The 23,019-nt window shown below is 38.0% G+C and overlaps 1 protein-coding gene across 7 annotated transcripts in view; it reads left to right on the plus strand.

The window, feature by feature from the left end:
- LOC122843190 (oxysterol-binding protein-related protein 10) overlaps positions 1 to 23,019 on the plus strand; it is an 86,522-nt gene that overhangs the window by 59,231 nt on the left and 4,272 nt on the right. For 6 of the 7 annotated variants that reach the window (XM_044137779.1, XM_044137781.1, XM_044137782.1 and 3 more), the window contains 4 exons: positions 1,023 to 1,153; positions 15,731 to 15,880; positions 15,954 to 16,452; positions 22,592 to 22,778. In XM_044137779.1, the coding sequence (XP_043993714.1) occupies positions 1,023 to 1,153; positions 15,731 to 15,880; positions 15,954 to 16,452; positions 22,592 to 22,778 (967 nt within the window). The remainder of the gene's footprint in view (positions 1 to 1,022; positions 1,154 to 15,730; positions 15,881 to 15,953; positions 16,453 to 22,591; positions 22,779 to 23,019) is intronic. The other variant, XM_044137780.1, reaches the window with a different exon arrangement.

Consider the following 23,019-nt stretch of genomic DNA (forward strand, 5'->3'; position numbering starts at 1 on the left):
TTAATCTAAGAAACATCTGAACAGCTGAAGAAATTATAGAGAAATTAAATTGCAAACAGTTGGACTCTTTTTAATAGTTACTTGATAGTTTTAATAGTTACTTGACATTTAAGGGAGTTTATTTGGCAATGTCAAAGTAATAGGAGCGAGATATACACACACATAACCCTGTTGCAATTAATGGGTTAATCACGTTATGAATTAAAATATAATTTCCATTTGGACGAGCAGTTTTGTTTAGAGACCTTCCAATCCATTTTATTTCTAGTTTTGATTGTGTGTGGTTTTATTTCTTTATTATTTTTGTTTTTTTGTGTTTTACATCTGCCAGTTCCAGTATTAAGTGTACAAATCAAAGTTTATTGATCTTTAATAAGGTGGCCTAGCATTACTATCCCATTACCATTATGTTACTTTAAAATGGTCTCAAAACAACAATATTATTGTTTATTGCAATAATTACTGGGACAATTAATCGTCCAGCAAAATGTGTTATTGTGACAGGCCTACATTATGCATACTGCATTGTTTTAGATTAATATTTGTAAAGTAAATGAAAAATAATATGTCCATTCTCTCTTTGCTTCATCTTCATGTGTCAATTATCCATAAAGTTTTTGGTTTTGGTTGTAACGTGAAAAACCTCAAAAGATGTACTTTTGCAAGGCACTGTTTCATTATTGCTGGACTGAAGTTAAATTTGCAGACGTTCTGCTGAGTCACAGTAACAGGTATGACTCTGTGCCACCAAGTCAGTCTAATATCAAAAATGAAACAAACAATTTTGCAAATAATTTCCTGGTGTCTGAGCTCCATCACTCATCCCACACCTCAATTTTTAATCCCGAGTGTCAGATGCAAATGGAAGATAGCGATATGCGTTTTCTCCGTTATGATTCCTTCAGTGCAAAACCAGCCGTGAATTTTTGTCCTTCTTTTGTGATTCAGTAGCTCAACAGCAGGTTCTGATGCTGCTTTTCTGGGTCTCTCTCTTTGTTTCTTTTTTTTTTTTTTTGATGCAGATGGTGTTCCTGTGTGGATTGTACCAAAGTCGCCCTCAGGCGAGCAGCTGAAGAACGGAGGTCTGACTCCTCTACAATCAGCCGAGCACTCCCCGGCTCTCAGGAAAAGGAGTCTGTCCCCTGGTGCTGAGGTGAGAATCACGATGCTCCACTTTCACTTTCTCACCTCTGGATTTAGTCTGTCATCTTGGTGTGGCACGTATTGTCTAGAGCTGCTGCCAAATTACCTTCTGTGAAAACAGTTGTCAAAGGAAATCATTTCTCTGTCGCTTTTGAAATCTAAATTGGGGAAAAAATCTGATGCAGGATTTTATGGATGTTGTTATTGTGCCATCTTGCCCTGTTGAAGTTTTCTTGTGTAGTTGGAGATTGAAAACGCAGCAGTAAAGATCAGTTTCTGTATCAGAATCTAAAATTTGTGTTTATTGTTTATTAGGGCCAGGTCTTCCTCATCCATTATTCATCACACCTTATCCATCCATCCATTGTCTAGATTGGACGCTTTAATCTTAAAATATGGATATGGGAGCTCTTGAAATGTGAAGTTTGCTTATATACCAAAGTTTTTATTTTAGATTGAACATTACATGCAAGAAAGTTTGGATTTCCTTACTTCCTAGACTAAAATGAGAAGCTAATATTATTATTTTTTGTTCTTTATTCCATTCCTGGCTGTTCAAAAACATAAAGGAAGACAGACTTTTACACATTATGCAAAAGTCACATTTTCAATCTTCTTATGTTCTGTTTCTAAAAACAGTCCAGGCTCCTAAAAAAAACGTCCAGCTGTTTTCTGGCAGTAAGTAAACACTTTTTGGTGTCTGGAAAACGAGTTGCTTCAAAAACTTTCTGAATATTGAGTCACTGTTGACAGATGCACTTTGCTCTAACCTAGCAACGCCAACCCCATTACCTAGCAACCTAAGCAATGGTCCAGCATATTTGCTCAGCTGGTTTTACCGCTGTATTCGCTGTACAATGGCTGCTAGAAAAGAGAAGTGTTTTGTTGTTGACTTACCATTCGGATACCACTTGCTGCCTTCTTGTTGGCTGTGCATGAGGCTCCACTTCTACTTTTCAAAGATGTAATAATTGTTTATTTGTTTGCGTCCATTTTCATGTGCGAGTATAAACGCTTAATTGGGAGGGGGCGCGACCAGCAGCAGTTTGTTTGGATTCTGAAATGATCTCAATTATCTAAGAACGATTTTGTGCATAAATGTAGAGCACAGACATATTCTAGCCTGTTCAAGGAAGCACGATGGGTCACCTTTAAAGTTGTTGCTTGCATTTGATGTTTTGCCATGTCCAGATTTATATAAGAAGGCTATTTAAGTTTACAGAGCCGTTTTAAGAACCATCAGGTTTTCCTACAGAAATTATAACATAAAAACAACTTTTAAGATTTAAAATGTTCCGGTTGAACAAATCTGACAGTTTTGAGGAGGAAAGGATTTCTTTCCATCTCTTGTGGTTACGGTTGCTGCCCAGTGAGAGGAGCACTCATCTGCTGTGGACGTTTTAGCAGAGCTGCTGTCAGGGAAGTGGGTCACACAGTAGAGAGGTGGGACTGCGCTGATCCCAGGAGGTCCTCGCACGTCCCTCCCTCACTGTCTGCTGCAGAAATGGACTGTCACAGTCCGGACCATCCTGGGTCGCCATCAGAACACAGTGACAGCTGTTGAAAGCTTGATGTCCTCCTTTAGCTTCATAACCAGCCACATACTAAAGTGACATCTGTAAAAGATGGTTTTACACATTTATGCCTGATCATGTTTACGTTAATGCACTGACTTCTATTTTCCTCTGTAAGTGTTTAGTTTAGTCAGTGATTGATGTGCTGAAAAATCCTGTTGTGATTTACAGCTTCAATGTGACATAATTTAATCTTTTTAATCATTTAATATTGTGTCTGTAATTTGACTTTAATTTGCAGGATGTCCTTTAAAAGTCTTAAATCAACATATCTAAAATTAAAGCATTAAAATATCTTAAATCCATTTTTAAAAAAAGTAAGTTGGCCTTAAATAAGTTGATCACAGGTCTTAAATTTTGTGGTTGTAGGACTATTTAAGCTCATATTCTATGTAGTTAATATTTTTCAGACAAATCTTTGAGTCCCATGCAGACACCTTCATTGTGTTTGAGGCTATAATAATAATTATAGATGATAATATACTCTTGTTACTCTTGCTATGTAGCCAGTGTTTGATAAGTGTAAATTATAACCAGTTTGTGAGACGACATTTGTCTCACGTCTGGTGCTAACTCATACGATGCTACATTTATTCTGTACAAAAAGTCTTGGCACTATTACTTTACTGTCCTGATACAGGTCTTAAATTTAAATCATAATGGTTCTAAAATTATTTTAAAAAATCTTAAATCATAGTGAAGCCCTAATTTAATTGTGCATTGATGATTTTGCTTTTTTGTGATGGTTTTATCATTAAAGGTTCTTTTATAACCAAGAATTAAATGTGACAATTCAAGTCACTGAAATAAATGAATTGACTCTTACAGACACTTGACTAAGAGCCGCTGGCCATCAGCATTTTTCAGTCTTCAGAGAGGATATTTGTTGCCTCATTCAAGCAGAAAATTAATGAATGCCGACCAGAACCTGGTCTATTGTTGCTCCTAATTGGACAAAAACCACCTGTGCTGAGTGGCAAATTAGTCACAATTTAGCATAATGGAAATCGCTGTCTTATTTCAGCTATAAACTCTAATTGGTGCAGAAATCACATTTAATAGATTATGATGATTTAATTGAAGGATAAAAAGCTTTTCAAGCCAACCTGGTCCACCCAGCCTGGTGTGAAAATATAATTGCCTCCCTTGTTAAATCATGAATTTCTTGTGACTAACCACATTCTTTGGTTCAGTTTAATAAGCTGCATTCATGACTGATTTCTGCCAAGTCAAGGAATCCCTTAAATAGAACCTGTTTGACGACCGACCCGTTATGTCCTGAAATGAAGAACTTAGAAACAAAATTACGCTACTAAAACTTTGAGGAAAATATTCTGTGGACTGAAATGATACGTTAATAAAATTAAGGTAACAGTTCAGAAAAAGAAAATCTTACTCGCAGTGGTTTGTTAGATTTTCCAACCCTCAGATTCAACTTGGGTCATCAGTAGGACAATAATCCAAAATACACCTTTGAGTTCACCTGTGAATGGCTCAAAAATCTGTAGTGGTCTAGTTAAAGTCTGGATCCCAGCTGTCGCTGCCAAGGTTGTTCCTCACAGTGAAAGGTTGTTCTGGACAGACTTTTCTTCTTGAATTAATGAGAACATCTGATAAATCCAGTTTGCATTTACTCCAGTCGTCTTTTTCTGTATAGTTTGATCATCTGAAACATTAAAAGTGTGTAAATTTCTCAAAGGACAAATGTTTTTTCATGACACTTTATAACATCCTACATAAAGTATATTCAATGCATGACTATACTTCATGAATCCCGGAGGAAAATCCCCATAAAGAAAGATATTTAACTTTTTTTCTTGTCATGAGAGAGAGATTTATGGGCGACAAGTCAGCATTTTGCTGCTAGGTTGCTCTGAACGTCCTCTTGGTCAAATGTTACGCTTCGTTCATCAATTGTCAAAGCCTGACGGATGCTGTTGTCAGATGTGCTGACACTCATTTCAGTCTAACTGCAAAATAAATTAGATAAGCGACGGAGGAACATTTAATCCTTACTGTGGGATGGAAATCTGCTTTACTGCTGAAAACAGATAATCTGAACCCACAGCGATCAAAATTGGAGCAACATTCTCTTCCTTTTGTGATCAATTTCTGTTGACGTCCGAGACAAAACGAGAGATACAAGAAGAGTTCATGTGGCTGACTGGATTCATCTGTAGACGTAAAGAATGTGTATTTTATTAATCATGTTTCAGACATTATGTGCTATTACAGATTTAGTCTAATAGATTTATGAGTGAATGATTAAAGAGTTACTTGTAAAATTTGCATTGACTATCTAAGACTTGTCTTAATTGCAGTTAACCCACATTTATTCCCATTCCCATATTCTGAAATTGCGCTGCAAATTAGGTTTTTAAAGGTTATTAAAAATTTTTGATAATATTCTGAGTGGTTTGTTTTCCTTCTGTGACGGAGGAAATATTCTTTTAGTGTCAAGTGTAGATAAAGTTTAAGTCTTGGATCCTGCTAAAGTTCAGATTGTTTTTGTTATTAATACATAAAGTCATAGCGCTGAAGGTGAATGTATTCTCTTCTCTTCTCTTTTTTTACCGTAACTGTAACTAAATTTAAATCATGCCTCTGTAATATCTGACTTCATTGCTGTCAGGAGAAATGACCCTGAGATGAGTGAGGTGCGTTGCAGACATTACTCCACCTTGACACGGATGTTTAACTTTCAAAGTGGGATTTTTTTGTTTTAGCCGTCATCCATATGAATAACTGATGTCCAGTGCGAGTTATCTGAAGTTTAGCCCTGTGTGACGGGCACAGAAAGGAGAGATGAGAGCAAACTTTCTTCAGCTGCAGCTTAATTCATCAAGATGATGCTTAGATAAAAACGAGCAAAGTCCAGAGTTCTGGAGTGATTTATTTAAAGTTTGCTACACAAACTTGGAGAAGTAAGTTTGCCATCTTGTGGTGATGAAAAATAATGCAGATGAAATAAAAAATTTAATTTTCTGAGAGTTTCATGAATGCTATAACTGCAAACAATAAAATTAAGTATCTAATTGTTGAATTCTTATAAAATTTCTTGCATAATTCCCTTGTCTGCTCAATGTAACTAGGTGACAATCTTCCCTGTCTGTCAGTAAAGTGTTTATCCTCTAATCTGATGAGCCGCCACGACGTCAAGGCCTAAAGTGCATTACCTCAGAATAATGAAGGTTTCCTGTTTGAATTATGTAGCACCGCTGTGGCTTTTCATATTCAGTCTAAGTATGCAGCCAGCGGAAAGGGAGATGAGGGCTGCTGCGTGACTGTGGAGAAAATGGAGAGAAAATTGCTGCCCCTTGCAGAAATCTGTTGGCTCTATGCATGAGCAACAGCACCAGAGCATTTACTTACAATATATTCAGGCTGTCTTTCCATAGTTATGAGCTGATTCAGTGCAGCACAAATAAACATTCTGAGTCACCTTCACTGACATTGATAAACTGAGTGCACACCTTTCATTTTTATTAAAAATCTACCCTAACGTCTACAGTTTAATGTGGAATTGGCTATATGAATGGAAAAAAAAAAAACAATGTCAGGATAGATTAGAGTTATAACATCCAGAAGGAGCTAACATGAAACATAGCTAAAGTGTAATATAGCCTGACAGAAGTAAGAAACTCAAAATATTTTAGAATCCCCTGATGGATTCCTAAATGTTTTTTCTGTCACCAGCAGGGGGCAGCAGAGTAATCCCCGCCTTTTTGTTTTGTCTATTTCCACTTCATGTTTCAGTAAATACGATAAAGGATTAGTAAAAACTTAAATTGAAGTGCATAGGAATATTTTTAGATACTTTTATAGCGACATCAAACTAGAAGTTCATCATCTGAATGTGGATTCATGACTCACTTTGGTCTTTAGTCCTTCCTTTGTTCAGCCTTAAATCAAACACTTTTCTGTTTAACACGTTTCCTCATGATCTTTTCCCCTTCTAGTCACATTAACACTGAAAAAAGTTAATGTTTTAATCATTGCACTGCACAAAATTGTTGAAAACATTTCCATTATAGTTAAGGCAGAAATGTTAGTCACTGCAAACTTACTTTGTTCTTTTTTCAATTTTTAATTTATTTAACCAGGCGAACCCAGTTGAGATCTAGATCTCATTTTCAAGAGGAACCTGGGCAGAAGTCTGCAATAAACAGCAACCTGGTTACAAAATAAAGCTAATTAATACAAATGCACAAGTGTGAAACAACAGAAAACAATTTAAAAGCAGTGACATTGTCTAATAGAATCTCGTTGCCTGTTTTTAAGAACCGCTCGAAATAAATCCACTGAAATCAGTTCTGACATCTTGAGTTCAGACTGGAGCTGATTCCAGGCTGTAGGAGCATCACACTGAATGCTTGCTTCCCCATTTCAGTTTGAACATGTGGAACGTGCAAAAGAAAAATGTTATTAGAGCGTAAAGGATGGGAAATAACAGATCTATGCAAGAGAGAGCTTAAGCATGCTGGAGATAACAGACATATTTCTACAGAATCTTTTTTTCTGTTAAAATCCAATGTATTGAAAAGCTAAAGAAAAAATACATGCATTCTTCTAAAGTTTAGGCAGCTCAACAAAATCAGATTGTGCCATTTTACACTCAAGGCTACTTTGTATTTTATGGGTGAAGTGATTTTATGCACATTTTTTTTTTTTTTATTTTTTTTTTTACAGAAGAAAGGAAATTTCTTTCTTAAAACTCCACAAGCAATTCACCTGGTCAAGTATAAAATTGAGTGTGTTTTTTACTTTATTGTCAAAAATCAGAACAGCTCAGGGTCACAGGAAGTGGTAAGTGAAATAGGTTTATTATTTTGGGACCTTTAACTTCACCCAAGAACGAGATTTAACAGTAAAGACTGAGAACTCCTTCATACTGGTTCCACTGGCAGATTATTTCACCTATAGTTGGGATAAGCCGCATGGTTCAAAGCGTTGGAAAAAAGTAGCGGCTTATAGTCTGAAAAATACGGTTATGCAATTAAATCTTTTTTCCAGAGGTAACGGATGCATTAGACTAGCTGAAAATTTCTTCAAGATATGAATGGTTGTTGTATTAAAATGTTTTACACGACTCTGTGTAAACTGCAGAAAGCTTCAGTTCCAACTTCCTTTGATTCAAATGCCAAACAGAAGCACGGACCGGAAGCTCTTCACTATCGGCCTGGTTGCTGACTTTCAAAGCATCTCTGACATTTAACTTGGAAAACGTGTCCAAAAAAACAAAAACACACAGTAACTGAATCGGTCAGTGTGTTCAAATAGCTCGCTCTTTCAGCCTGCAAGCCTTATTTATTGGAAAGTGCACAGAGACGAAGTTCACTGATTGTGTGGCTAAATGTCAAACAATAAAGCGGGTGAAGTGTGTTTAATGTGGCTGCCTGAGAAAACAGATCTACTCACCTGCAGAGTTTCATAGAAAATGCCAGGAAAGTAGAGATAGGGGTCAGAGGTTAAGAGTATATTTTTAATTCACTCAGCCATATGCAGGAGGAGGCAGGAATACAGTAAATGTGAAAATATGGAAAAATTTGAACTGAGCGTCAATGGTTTGGAGATAAAAACAAAAAAGCAATAAAGTAAAATGTCTCATGAAATTTGACAGTAAAACTCTTTAAGTTTCAATCTAAAATCAAAGTTTGTCTTTTGCAGGAATTGTTTTTTGTTTTTATATCGACTCATTTTATGATGTTTGATTTGCATTGATTTCTGTGTGTATCAGTACAAAAGGTAGATTGTAGTTAACCATCCATCAACTTGTATCTTTTTTTAAAATGTTTGATTTCAGCTAAAATCATGAAATATAGACATGAAAATGTTGTTGCACTTGTGGAGGAATCAGAATCATCAGGTCAAAACTAAATGTACATGAAACTGGAATTAAATATGAAGAAGTCTCTGCATGCAGAAGATTGTAACATCAACATGTGATCCTGCATGGATCAGTTTAAAAAGGAACATAGCCTGTGGAAATTAATAGTTTAAATAAACTGAAGACATGGAAAATGTGAGATGAAGGACTTTTAGGTTAGTGACCAAACTAAAGTCTCATTGATCCTAAATATGAAAAATGGATCCTCTTACTCCAGTCTCTCCTGTAAACAATTACGGCTGATATTTCTGAAGAGGTGGAATCGTTAACATTCCTTGTTGGAGGAGCTTTCTACCCTAAGCAACCTTTAATATTTCTCAAAGCCGAAGGCAGAAAGAAGCACAAGGCCGGCTGAGTCCGGCAGCAAAGCAGGAGCAGCTTTGGACCCTGAAGGTTCAGACGGAGGCTGAGCTTCAGGGCAAAGCTTTCGATTTACCGGTCGATGTACAATCCAACCCCTCGCCCCCCGTGGTCACAGGCTCTTTAAGTGACTGAAAGGACGAGGTTATGGATGCATGCAGCTGCAATTGGTTTCTGCTGTGAGGTGCAGAGGGAAGAGGCTGCTCCTTTGTGTGGAAACTTGGACGGTTCTGGTGTCTTACTTGAACTTTTGCTTGCCGTTTGGACGACCGGGCTTCTCCTGAGTTTACAGTTAATTATATTAAAGTACGTCGGTGCAAAAACGAAGCGTGAGCTAAATACCGATTTGAATGTGATTAAAAATCTGCATGAAGTTTTTCCAGAGAACCTGAATGAGGGAATCCATTCAGGCTGAAGGAAGACTAGAAGAGGACATCGTCTGTCTGACATATCTGTTTTCACTAATGGAGAAAAGGTGGAAGTCACCATGAGGAAAATCCAGAAAGACAACCAGCTCAAACTTGTAGCTTTTTGAAACTATAATAAGACTTTGAAGCAGCAGCTTGAAGAGACTCGGTCTTCCTTCAGCGCCCAGGAGGCTGAGATGGAGAGCTGATGAAACGGAATAGCTGATCGTCTGAACAAAAAGACAAGGAGGCAAAAATGATGAAGAATATGGGAAATAGGACCCAGTCTGACTGCTGCAGAGAAAACGAGTAGTAACCTCAAGAAGAGGTCTAATCAGAAAATCAAAAATTTCTTTTGACACTTTCCAACTGAGCATTTGCTTGAGAAAAAAAACAAAAATTTTCTGTAGCTAAAATATGTCTTCATTTGTTCTGAAAGAATCCAGCTCAGTTCTGCATAAAAAGGAGACGTCATGAAGTCAAGCACTAATCTTCTCTTTGTGATTTCTGTTTTTAGGAATTAAACTTTTATTTTCAGGGCAGAATCTTCATGAGTATTTTATAAAAATACTCTTTCAGGCTCTAAACTAAACTGCTCTTTATATTGAAGAATGCCCAAAGTTTTATCAAGTTGTATCATTTTTATATACTTTTTTATGATTAATATGTAATTCCTTATTACTGTCTCGTTGTAAAACCTTTAACAGGTGATTCTGTTGAAAGAATGAGCCTCTCTTCTCCTGCTTCAAATTTATTAATGTTACAAGTTTTACAGTTTTTAATTTTTTTAATGTTTATGTAATCTGGTTTGCCGACTGTTCCAGTCATTGGGTGCAGAAAAGTATGCTCTAAATTTGTACAAGTAATGAGTTTCTAAGAATAAACTATAATTTCAAACGACGACCTGTTCAGAAAACATTAAACCATCATACAGTAGAAAACAGAAGAATAGCATAAAATAGAGAAAATAAAATAATACACATCATAAGTCAGCAGTCTTAAATGCGGGTACATTGATCATGTGCTATAGATTTTACTAAGTAGAGAAAGATTAATATTGAAGTTACATACTGAGCTTTGGGTTTGTTTTTTTTAACTGAGGATTAGCTCAAAGATGACGGTGAGTTTACTGGAACGTAAAATGTGAGTATTGTTGGAAGTATTGATGAATGAGCGAAGGTATTTACCAATTATGGATTTACAGACGTGTGAATGGAGAGATGACCAGTTTACAGGTGAGTATAGATGACATGGTGGCAATAGAAAGAAAACAGGTGGCAGAGTGATGGATGACATCATGGACTAGAAGCAGATTTGTAGATGAATATTGTCATTTTTTACCAAACTGCTTTGCGATAAAGGAAAACTGAGTCTTAATTTGACTTTTGGAAGTATTGTATTTACATGAATGTCAAAAGAGAGCGCACTGATAAGCCATATACATCAGTGTTTATGAGGTGATGAGCTGCGGTGATAAACCATCCACAAATTAAATGTTGATATGAGAAGCGGTGTGAGATAAATTCCAGATAAAGAACTTATCCTGTTTGTAGCACGACTGCTGATTTGTTACTTTGACAGTAAAGACGATTATTTGATCATCTGCAAACTCCTCACAGAGGTGGAGATGTTCAGTGGGGAGATAAAAGCTCGGAGGTCACGTGAGCAGAGGAGCAACTGGAGGAGAGCGCAGGATTAAAACGGGAGCAGCTGGAGGATGGGAGGGAACGGTTTATGACGTCACCGGGACTTTCCCTCTGCTCCCCTTCCTTTTTTCAGAGTGGGTGGTGGGCAGAGAGGCAGTCACGCACAGCAGCTCAGCACCGTCTCTCAGCACCTCTCTGTGGGGAAGAGCAGGACTCCTTTCAGACGGCTGCCCACCAAGTCAGCAAATTCAGATGAAGAGGAGGAAGTGTGTGTTATTTGTTTTCCTCGGGGTCCCATCAGACCTTCAAACTCGTTAAATGACTCCGACCTGGACAGGCGTCCTGCTGAGAGACCGCCGGCTCTTTAACAGGATTTGATGCTAACTGGAGCTTTTACCCAGCAGCTTTCCTGTTTGCGGACCACTTCCCCTCCTCTTGGTGGATTGAACAGTCTGTGGCGTTCAAACACGCCGGTACTTTTTCCTTTGATTGGAGATGAGATCCAGCTTCATGCAGGTCAAGCCTGTAGCGTCACATCAGTGCAGCGTGAGTGTTTGATCACTGTTCACATCTGCTTTAACCACAGACTGAAATGCTTATCCAGCATTTCCAGAGTACATTAGCGTTTAGCAGCACTGATCGGAAATGGAAAGTACAGAGCTTGTTCAACACTGAGCACTGATGCAGTCTTCATAAATTATTGAACAAACCAGACTGCAGGTTTGTTGTTGTGGTAAACGCATTAAACAGCTGAAATATTTACAAAGTGTTTTATGAAACATTGAAAAGAAGGAAATGACAACATTTTCTCACTTTTACACACTACTGGTGGCAGTTTTTGATTTGGGCCATCCTGGTGGATGACCGGGGCGTCATTAGTGAGAGGGGTTGGGGGGCGCACAAGGAGAAGAAACATAACTGAACAAGTTTTCTGTTCAATATCTTAACAACTATTTATGCTCTAGTTTATTGTGAAAATATCTTTGTACTTTTGAAATAAGACAAAACTAAGTAAAAGTAACTTTTCAGCAATATATGGGAGCTATGACTCCTTAATATTAATGAAAATGTTCTCGCTATTTATGAAACAATCTCCCCGTTGGACAAGACATTTCAACTCATAATACAGGACAAATGTCTTTTTCCACTGGATGATTATTTAATTTATATCTAGTTTCTAAATATTGATAAATATTGTAATATTCTAAGTTGATACAGTAAAACTTTTCTGTTTTTTTCTTGCGGTGGAAGAATGTAACTTCTTATCTATTTGCATTATATTCAGTTGAGTTTAAGAGAAAAGTGTTGCTGGATATTTTGCTTAATCTCTGAGATTTAATGCAGATTGAAAATATTTGACAAAGTAGACATAATCTACATGATTGTTGTGCAACCAACTGTAAATTAAAGGCAATAAACGGCTTTGAAATTCCTTCAATAGCTACTAAGTGTACAAACATGCCCCCACATTTATTGTCATCTTATTTTGGAGGAACCTGGTTACATAAGTGTGCTCACCCACCATTTCCTGTATTTTCAGAAAGTTGGGTTGTAAGAAAAGGTATTTTCTCCCAAAGATTAAATCCTAACAGAACATCTAAAATCTCCTAAAGCTTTGAGAGATAACATGCCTTCATCAGGCAAAAAAGTGTTTCTCTTTAGAATGGAGCTCATTTTGATTCATCATGCGGTTAATTGTTTATTCTCGTGTGCAGCTCCGGGTTTTAACACCGTTTTGATTCCAGAGCTGCCCAGTTCTGATGCCTCAGATTCAATCTTTCTGTCTTGAATCTTTCTGCAGATATTTTGGTCCACATTGATGTGGCCTCATGAGACAGTTGCTAAAGTTTTCCTGGCTGCACATCCACGAAGCCAAAGATGCTCTGGAAGATTAGAGCTGATAATTATGGAGGCTTTTGGACAGCAGACGGCTCGTCGTCATGCTGTCTTTCCGGATCCAGACGTTACTAATTCACCAACATGTTCAGCAGGAAGCTCGCTCCATGCAGAGCTGCTCAGACCAACTCAGCTGTGGTTCCCTCTTGCTGTCAGGAGCCTCTTCTAGTCAAAAGCAGTGAAGTCATAACAAACCTCCCCCTCCTCTCCATCTTCCCACTCTGCTTCACTTCTATATATATATCACTCTGCTTCAGCTCCAGGGACTCGTGTAGGTGTGTGTGTTTGGAGCGAGCTCCGTCCTGTACAGGGTGTGTGTTCATGTGTGTTTTGCACATAATGTTTTTGGTGCAGAGTGTTCCCAGCGTGTGCATCATTGAGTGGTTATGTGAAGCTGCACAGATGTCTGTGCTGAATAAAATATTCAGGTGACAGTCAGAAATCTCTGTCGTTCTCCTTCTGTTCCATGCAGCCATGATGCTGGGAGTTTTTCCACTACGTCCTTGGAGCAGTTTTCCTAAAATGAAACCGTGTGATGGGGCCCCATTCAGTACAGTGTTAAAGATTACCCTGTTTTGTTTCTTATAATCTTTTAAAATGGTCTTTAGCAATATTTCATTCAATGGAAGGTCTCATTTAAAGACCTTCTGGCTCTTTTCTGCTCTGCACCTTGTACTTCATTATGCACGGCTTTATATTATGCAGTGTGTGCTCTATGAAGTGGCATTGAATTAAAATGCATCTGTAGCAGATCAATGATATCTGAAAGTCAAAGGAATCTGATACGAGACTTCAAACATGCACCAATCATCAGTTAAAAACCAATCACACGAGTCCAGCTGAGGACACGAGAAAACCTTTCAAATATCTTCAAAAGCTGGAGTCATAAAAAAAAATACAAGGAAGTTTGGCTTCCTCAAAGTAAAACACAGTTTCCTACAAAGGTATTCATACATTTCAAGCTTTTATAACCACAGGTTTTATTTGTTTTAATGTGACAGACAAACATAAAGTAGCGCCTGAAACCGTTTCATAAAAAGGTTTTATTATTGTAGACTTTTCATTCAGTCTACTTTCTAGATTCATCTTTAAATACAACAGCTGAAGTTTTTGCCTTTTCTTTGCAAATTAGTGCAGATGTAATGGGAAAGTGTTGGTGACTGTTAGATTCAATGCTGGACTTTGACTAGGCCATTCTGACACATGAACTTTAATGTCATTTTGACAGATGATATCACTATTTTAAAAATAATGGAAAATGTTCTGTTACAAAAAAGTTTGTAACTGCAAGGTGAAAATACAGAGCAGACAGATGGGGAAAAATGCTTTTGAATAGAAAAACAAGGCGACGATTCAAGACTTTTGCACACTTTGTCATAACCGGAACTGCTTGGAAAACACAGAAGTAGAGAAAGAAGAGCAGAGAGTTGTTGCTCGCAGGCTTTGGGGCACTTCTTGTGCATCAACCTCTTTCTTGTTGTTTTTCTTCCATACTTTCCTGCCTCAGGTTGCTAAAGCAGAAAACAAAACCAGCAACTTTCCTTTAACCTCAACTGGAGCAGTTTTCTGATGAATGACAGAGCAAAACCGAAGGAAGCAGCTTCTGTCTGCTTTGACTAGTTCGTAAATTGTGATTGGTAAAGCTTGTTGCGGGTGGAGAGAAAACATCCCACCTGGGAGACGGAAAGAACCTCGAGATTCTGGTTGATGATAAAATACTGACGGCCTCGTCTGTGGAGGGAAAACACGGCTGAGTGGATAAAACAAGACGGCAAATACGAGTACCTGACTAATTAGAGGTACATCTGGGTGTTTTGTGTTTATCATAACAAAAAAAGACTTTAGTTTAATCTGCACTCTTGGGATTCATGTAGAAATAACTAATTTCTTTGCAAATTTACATTAGAAATATTTAGTATATTTTAACACAGTGGAATGGTGTTCCTCCTCCACTTCTTACTTTTAACAATTTGTGCACAAAACCTGATCATGTCAAGGGGCGTTTCGGCAACACTTTGCTTTAAATCATGTCAGCATTTTTTATTTACAGCTAAAAACTCGTTTTAGGATGTCACAGCGAACATTTGTGGCAGATGTAAATACATTCCCAGAGGGCTTTTCCCGAACGCGGCGCCTCAGGCTGCAGCTGTCACAGATGTGAAAGAATTAAACGGCATTATTAAAATGGCTGATTTATGTTTTCTTTTTATGACAAATAATTCTGCAGGGGCTTTATTCGTAAATATCCACAAAAACGCCAAACTAAAAAAGTCACGTCATTTATGATCCAATTTGAAATATTTCAGTTTAATGCAACTCAGGTGTTTGAAATGGTGATGAGTAAGAGAAAGAAGTGTTGACCATTTTGAGGCCTCAGAGGAAAAGAAACAAGAAACATAGTTTAAGAAACAAATATCTTTTATAAATTAAATAATCTAATAATTTTTCATCAGTACTTAAAACTTATCGACTTGAAACAAACTCCTATATCTTGCTGAAAAGTTACTTATGTTAGGTTTTGTCTTATTCCAAGTGTACTAAGATATTTTCACTAGAAACTTGACCAAGACCATTTTAAAATTCATGTGTGAATTTCCAGCATGTAAATCTGTTTCTGATCTTTTCTCACCTTCCTTTAGATCAGGAAATGTTGAAAAAAAATCAAGTCCAAAGAAAAACTTTAAATGTTTTCCACAAACGACTGATCAAGATCTTGTCACGTTACAGAAGTGTTTGGCATCTCGGAAACAAAAAAGAAGTTAAGTCAGGTTAAGATTGGAAAGGTAATAGTTTGTGTTTTTGTTCGTGTTTTGGCAGCAGCACCTCGGGCTGGAGGACATCAGTCCCAGTGAGGAGGTGACGGACACGGAGGACAACGATGAGGAGGATCTGGGCGTCCTGGACGACCAGCGCAGCGTCATCCTTCACCTGCTGTCCCAACTCAAACTGGGGATGGACCTCACGCGGGTGAGCCTCCTCCCGCTTCCTCACCGTTACAGCTGCGACTCTGCAGCGCGCGTTACCCGTCTCTCCTCCGCAGGTGGTGCTGCCCACGTTCATTTTGGAAAAGCGATCCCTGCTAGAGATGTACGCCAACTTCATGGCCCACCCCGACATGTTCCTGTCCATCACAGCCGGGGCCACCGCCGAGGACAGAATCGTGCGCTTCGTGGAGTATTACCTGACCGCGTTTCACGAGGGACGGAAAGGCGCGGTGGCCAAGAAGCCCTACAACCCGGTTCTGGGGGAGACGTTCCACTGTTCCTGGGAAGTTCCTCGGGACAAAGTCAAACCTTTGGTCAGATCAAACCAAGGGCCGGCGCGGGAACCCGGCAGAGGATCCAACAACTCGCAGCAAGGGGAAGATTCGCCCGACGGCTCTTACAGAGTCCGGTTTGTCGCAGAGCAGGTGTCCCATCATCCACCTGTTTCTGGGTTTTACTGCGAGTGCCGGGAGCGGCAGATGTGCATCAACGCTCACGTGTGGACCAAGAGCAAGTTCATGGGCATGTCTGTGGGCGTGTCCATGGTGGGAGAAGGTGAGTCACAACGCCACAACAATCCGGTTAAAAATGGAGGAACGGGTTACAGAAATTATGGCTGCGATTTATATGCAGCAGGACTGCAACTAACGGTAATTTTATCGATTATTCTGCTGATTAATTGATTAATCAGATTTAAAAAAAATAAAAAATCATCACATTCTGCTGATTTTCCATTCAACTTCTTAAGCTTTTTATACAAAAGTAGAAATACATTACAACATGTAAATGTACAAATAATAAAATTTATCTTTTAAATAAGAAAATAAACATTTTCTTGCCTAAATGCAGTAACATTGTATTCCTTCTGTGAATTTGAACCAGATGAAGCTCAAACTACTAATATGCTACTGGAGGAGTTTTGGATCGAACATATTTACAAAGAAAGTTTCTTTTTTTAATCTTTAATGAACAGTCAAACAACCTTTTTGATTCTGTAAAGGAATCAAACTGATACTTTGTGAAAAAAAAAAATATCTAATTTTGCTACAAAGGTTTGCAGAAACAACAAATGCCAGTGTATTTTGTTAAAATATTTTACTTCTGACAGCCAGTTTGGAAAAGTTGTCTAAATAAAGTCTCATCCCCCTTTTGCTGGGTTTTGTAAAACTTCCCTGGGGTCGGTGCAGATTTGTCTTTCTAGCAAAGGTTTTCGTAGGTTTGAAAAATAAAAGGTGGTCAAAAATCGCAGCCTCAGCAGAGAAGACGCAGTTTTGTGACGGAGGACTCGGCACCCCGCCTGCTGCATTTCAGGGACAAACGTCCTCACATAATAAAACTGCAGCACAAAAGCGCCACCATGTTGCGTCTCCTGATTCCAGCTGCTTCTGTACAAAACAAAAACAAAGCCCCAGAACACACCTGGGAAAAAGGCATTCAGTTTATTCCTCACTCACACCGACAGGAACTGGAGTTTGGCTTGGAATAAGGTAAAGCAATAGTTGCATATAACCATTTTGTTATGGTTCAAATTCAGCTAAATGACCTAAAAGCTCACTATTTCAGTTTAAATAGACACATGTCTAATATTTTAAACATTTCGACTTATTTTCATGTTTGTTTTGTTTCACAAACGGCCCTAATTCGATTCAAAATCAAAAGGAAAGATCTTCTGCAGCAACGCTTTCCAAATTAATTATTAATATTTTTGTAGCAGATTTCTTCCTGAAGTAAATAAAGTCCCAACTTCCTCTTTCAAAACTTAATATTTATGTTGTTTTTATTTCTGTTTTATTTTATCCTGGTTTTAAAAATATTTTTTACTGAAATTTTGTTTCCTTTCAGGGGCAAATCATAACTAACAGGAAGGGTTTCAAACATCCATGTGTTTGAAATACATCTACATAATGCATAATGATAAAGGATTCATAAATAAATTAATGTACTGCATATGCCCACATTTTTAACATTTAGTTTGCTGATTAGTGAGATTACTCATTCACTCAAACCTGCAGTTTGCTTCATGCCGTCCTAAGAAAATGTCAGAAATCAAAAAGTCTTAAACATGATGATGTCATTTAGAGGTAAATCAAAACACAAACTATAAATATTTAGCTAATAGTAAGAAATGAGATTATAAATCTCAGACCCTTTAAAATCAGAATGTTGTTTTTGCTGCAACCCTTTCCGTTTTAAACGTGACGACACCACACAAAGCAACAATCCCGACCTCTCCGTCAGCCCCTGAACGCCCCGTGTGTTCACCCACCTGCTTGTGATGAATCACCTGCAGACGGAGAACAGGAAGTCCTTGAGTTCGGCTGCGGCGCCTGGACAGATTGGCTCAGAGCTCAGCTCACCTGTTGGCAGCTTGTGACTCCTGGTGACATTCACCTCACGACTTATTGATCGCTGTTTGTTCTCTAACTGCCTCTGATTATTGCAGACTCATTGATGAGCAGTGAGTCAGCAGGAAGAAAGTCTGATTTAATCTGACGTGGATTAAACTGAACTTTAGAGGGAAAAAAGTTGAGAACCAGTCGAGGGAAATATGGATATGGAGCAAGAATGTCTTGGCTGAAAAAGTATTCATACCACTCGGCTTTTTCCAGTTCTGTCAAGTTATACCAGGAGTCACGCCCCACGTTTGGAGGCCTCAGTCCTCGACGCGGACGTCGCGGGTTCGACTCCCGGTCCCGACGACCTTTGCCGCTTGTCTTCCCCCCTCTCCTCGCCCTCTTTCCTGTCTGCCTTCTGTTGCAAAAAATACGAGCCACTAGTGCCGCAAAAACTCTTCGGAGAAAAAAAAGTAAAAAAAAAAAAAAGTGTCATTTGTCAAACTTTAGGCGCGGGGGCCAAATCTGGTCCAGCGAAAGACATTAAGCGGCCATCTGGACTCGAGAGGGCCACATACATAAACCTCCAAGATAACAGCCGTGTGCTTAAATCTTATTTTATTAGTCAAATCAAAGCAGGGTTTTTTTATCTTTAAATTGTTTAGAGATGATCAAAAGACTGACATCATTATCAGAGCAAATTTATTCATTTAAAATTTTCTACCAAACATCAGGGCTGCATCATATGACACACACTTCCTTAAACATGAATGATCTTAAACATACTTAATTTTTTTACAGGACTGAACATCAACATTCATCCTGAGACAAGAAAATACAACGGACGTTTTGAATCTTTGGTCCTGATAAATAGTTCTGTGGTCTGGCTGGGCTGCATGAAACACATTGAATCCCAATCATCTCCATGTCAATATCTGATTATCATATTGGCAGAGGGCTGCTTGGATGACTTTCAATCAATCAATCAATCAAATTTTATTTGTATAGCACATTTCAGCAGCAAGGCATTTCAGTGCTTTACATCAAATCAAACACAAAGATACAATGCAACATAGAATCAACAATAAAAGCACAACATAGTCAGATTTCGTCAATAAATTTGCAATTGATTATGTTTCAAATACAACTCTAAACAAGTGGGTTTTTAGTTGAGATTTAAAGGAAGTCAGTGTTTCAGCTGTCTTACAGTTTTCTGGAAGTTTGTTCCAGATTTTTGGTGCATAGATGCTAAATGCCGCTTCTCCTCGTTTGGTTCTGGTTCTGGTGGTGCAGAGCAGAACCAGAACCAGAACCTGAGAGGTCTGGAAGGTTGATACAACAGCAGCAAATTTTTAATGTATTGTGGTGCTAAACCATTCAGTGATTTATAAACTAACAACAGTATTTTAAAGTGTATTCTTTGAGCTACAGGTAGCCAGTGGAGAGACTTTAAAACTGGTGTTATGTGCTCTATCTTCCTGGTTTTAGTGAGAACGCCAGCAGCAGCATTCTGGATCAGCTGTAGCTGTTTGATTGATTTGTTGGACAGGCCTGTGAAGACGCCGTTACAATAATCAATACGACTGAAGATAAACGCATGGATGAGTTTCTCTAGATCTGGCTGAGACATTAGTCCTTTAATCCTTCTTAGTAGCATATTAAAGTTGAAGTGCCATTCGTGCAAATTGTGGATGGTAATAATACAGTTTATTTGGCCTGTTTGATGGGCTTCACAGCTGATGCTCTGGTTTGGATATTTTTGGTGCCTGAGAAGCTGAAGGTCACAGAGCAGTGGAAACGTTGTGATGAAGAAACAAGAAAAGATTTGGAGAGGATAAGTTTGTCACAATCAACATTGTTACCATTTTCAATTATAGCAAAATGGTTTGAAATCACACAGCGCTAATCAGCAGACTGTATGGTTTGTGATTTCTTTTCTCTTTTTGATATTTGAAAAAAAAAATAAATAAAAAAAGGTAATGCGTACATATTTCTTGTCTAAGTATAAATGCAACAATTATTTGATGACTTATTTAATCAGAGCTCTTTTATATAATCTTTCCATTTAGTGTTTCCCTTCTAAATAAAAAAAGACTTCTTCATTTTTGCCGTTTGAAAGTCTTTCCACTTATTTTTGAACGGGTTCTTGGACCTATTAAAATCCAAAAATAAACTTTTGATTAATATCCGAGGATGGAAGAGAAAATAAATAAAAGGAAAACATCCAGTTGAAATTAAGGTCCATCAGCCTTCATTTTGATTTATATAAATGAAAACAAAAGTTGTTTTAGTGAGATACTGTTCAAAGTCTAAAATGAAAATTGGTTATTTAAGTCTTATGTTTTGTGTACGAACATAATCACCGAGTTTAGAACAATTTTTGAGTAAAAGGTGGTTTAAGAAACCAGAACAAAAATAAGACTTTCACATTTCATTTATCTAAATTAATATTTTATGTCAAACATATGGTTAGATTAAAAAAAGGAATGTAAAATAACTTTTATTTGAGATAACACAGGTGGTCTCTGACTGAATTTAAAAAAAAGATTTGCAAGCAAATATGAGAGCCAGATCAATAATTATAGACCAGAGAGCCAGCAGAGTGGTGAAGTGCTGTATCTGCTGCTTTCTCCTTTTCTATCCAGTCATTTCACCTCACTATGCTTCATGCTTGAAAGATTGAAGTGATAAGTGGAGGTCAGAAGAAACGAGCTGAAAAATCTGTCTTTAGGAAGCAGAAAAAGCAAATATCAGCTCATTTCAGAGCCTTACTTTAAAGTTTGAATGATTTATAATTCAGATTTAAGAGGCTTAAGCAAAAAACTTCCTCTGAAAATGACCAGGTGCACTGATTGGCTGAAAATGAGTTTTAGTTGCATTTTATCTACCGTACCCGGGCCGTTCTCGTGTATTTTTAATCCCAGGGCTTCAGGCCGTTGTTAACACTGAACAGTTTTATCTCTAACAAATCCCCTCTGTTGTTTTCTGCTCGCTGTGGCACCACATGCACATTTCCTCTCCGGCAGCAAAGCGCAGCCTCACAAGTGGTTTCCTGTAACCAAGCAAGAACAGAAAACTATTCATAAAGCAGAGAGAGTTTGTTTATTGCAGAATAACTCTGTGATTCTCCAGTCACATGTGGAGAGTTTTCTATCAGAAACTCTGCAGACAGGCAGGCAGGGAATAGATAGCAGATAGCAGCTGTGTGCAAAGAAAGTTTTAAAACAAAAGGAGGTGATTTATACAGGATAAAAACCAATTTAGCCTTTACTAGGAATTAAATCTGTTTCTGTAAGATTTCTGTCCATGAACTTCAATGTATTTGTTGGGATTATTAGAAACAATAAGTAGTGAAAAACCATCAAGTGAGCTTAAGCTCAGTCAGATTCAACGGAGAGAATCTGTAACCATCGTTTGAGGTTTGGACTTGGACTAGGCCCTGCTATTACACCAAGTTACAAAAAAAAAAAAAAAGAAAAGAAAATGTTTTAGAAGTTGTTTTCTATGCTTTTTCAACTGAATTACAAAGGTTTGTACCGGTAATCCATTTTTCGCATTTTTCAAATTAGGTTTTTATTCTAATTTGATTTAGAGAAATCTGAACTTCTGACTAAATTGATAACATTTTTGTGACATTATCACTTCATTCTCATTAATATTTCTCATCCAAAAAAAGTTTTTTCTGTTTTCTAAAAGAGTATATCAATTAAATGTTACAAACCTGGATTTCTGTCAATTGAATAATAAACACTGATAAGGGAAGGGCATGTACGGCAAATTGAACATTTTGTCTTCATTGTGCCAAATTCTCCATCTCTTATCTGTCCTGATAGAATCTCTTCTCATCGTCGCTCATAGATCCCAGATTCTCCAGATGTGAGAACAAGTCGTGCATTTTGACACTCATGTTGCTCCATAGTTCAGGAAGTTGACCTGATTAAGCAAAACCAATCTGATTTTTGGATTCAGCTCATCAAAATGACTCAAACAGCTGAAAAACCCCAGACAATGTTTTGGCTGTTGACCGTTGTTATGAATGTGTGTGTGATGGGAATCCCTGTTTTCTAATTTTGCTGGATTTTTTTGTTTATTTAATTTTTAAAAAAAAAAGGTCCAACCAAAGACTAGGTTTGTAAATTAGCCTACGGCTAGAAAACCTTCGTAGATGTAACGTTGTTCACTGTCCTTGATTGCATAAACCTGAGCTGAATTTTGCGTTTAGTAATAGAAATAAATTAAATATGTGTGTCGATGTCAACGCTCCTCCTCTGGTTCGAACTTTTAACAAATAAAAATAAAAAGCGGTTTCCTCTCACATGAATCTAGTTGAATCTAATCCTATCTTCCCGTCTTCCTCCCAGGAGTCCTGTGTCTCCTGGAGCACGACGAGGAGTACGTCTTCACGCTGCCCTGCGCCTACGCCCGCTCCATCCTCACCGTCCCCTGGGTGGAGCTGGGGGGAAAAGTCTCCATCAACTGCATCAAGAGCGGCTACTCAGCCACGGTGACCTTTCACACAAAGCCTTTCTATGGAGGGAAGGTGCACAGGTGAGACGTTTTTATTATTATTATTATTATTATTATCAGCTTTGACAGCTTCTATACTCTGAGAAAGGACTCCAGGCTGCTGCTTCTCTTCTCTGACACTTCATTCATAAAAGCTTCACACGCCGGGGAAGATTATTCCTTTGTGAAGCTGTCTGACTTTTTAATTTATGCCCGTCTTCTTCTGTGGTAATGGAGGTTGCAGACTGACAGCGGCATTATGAATAGAGTCTATTTTCCCCTG

This window comes from Gambusia affinis, linkage group LG14, assembly GCF_019740435.1.
Source record: "Gambusia affinis linkage group LG14, SWU_Gaff_1.0, whole genome shotgun sequence".
Classification (NCBI taxonomy): Eukaryota; Metazoa; Chordata; class Actinopteri; order Cyprinodontiformes; family Poeciliidae; genus Gambusia; species Gambusia affinis.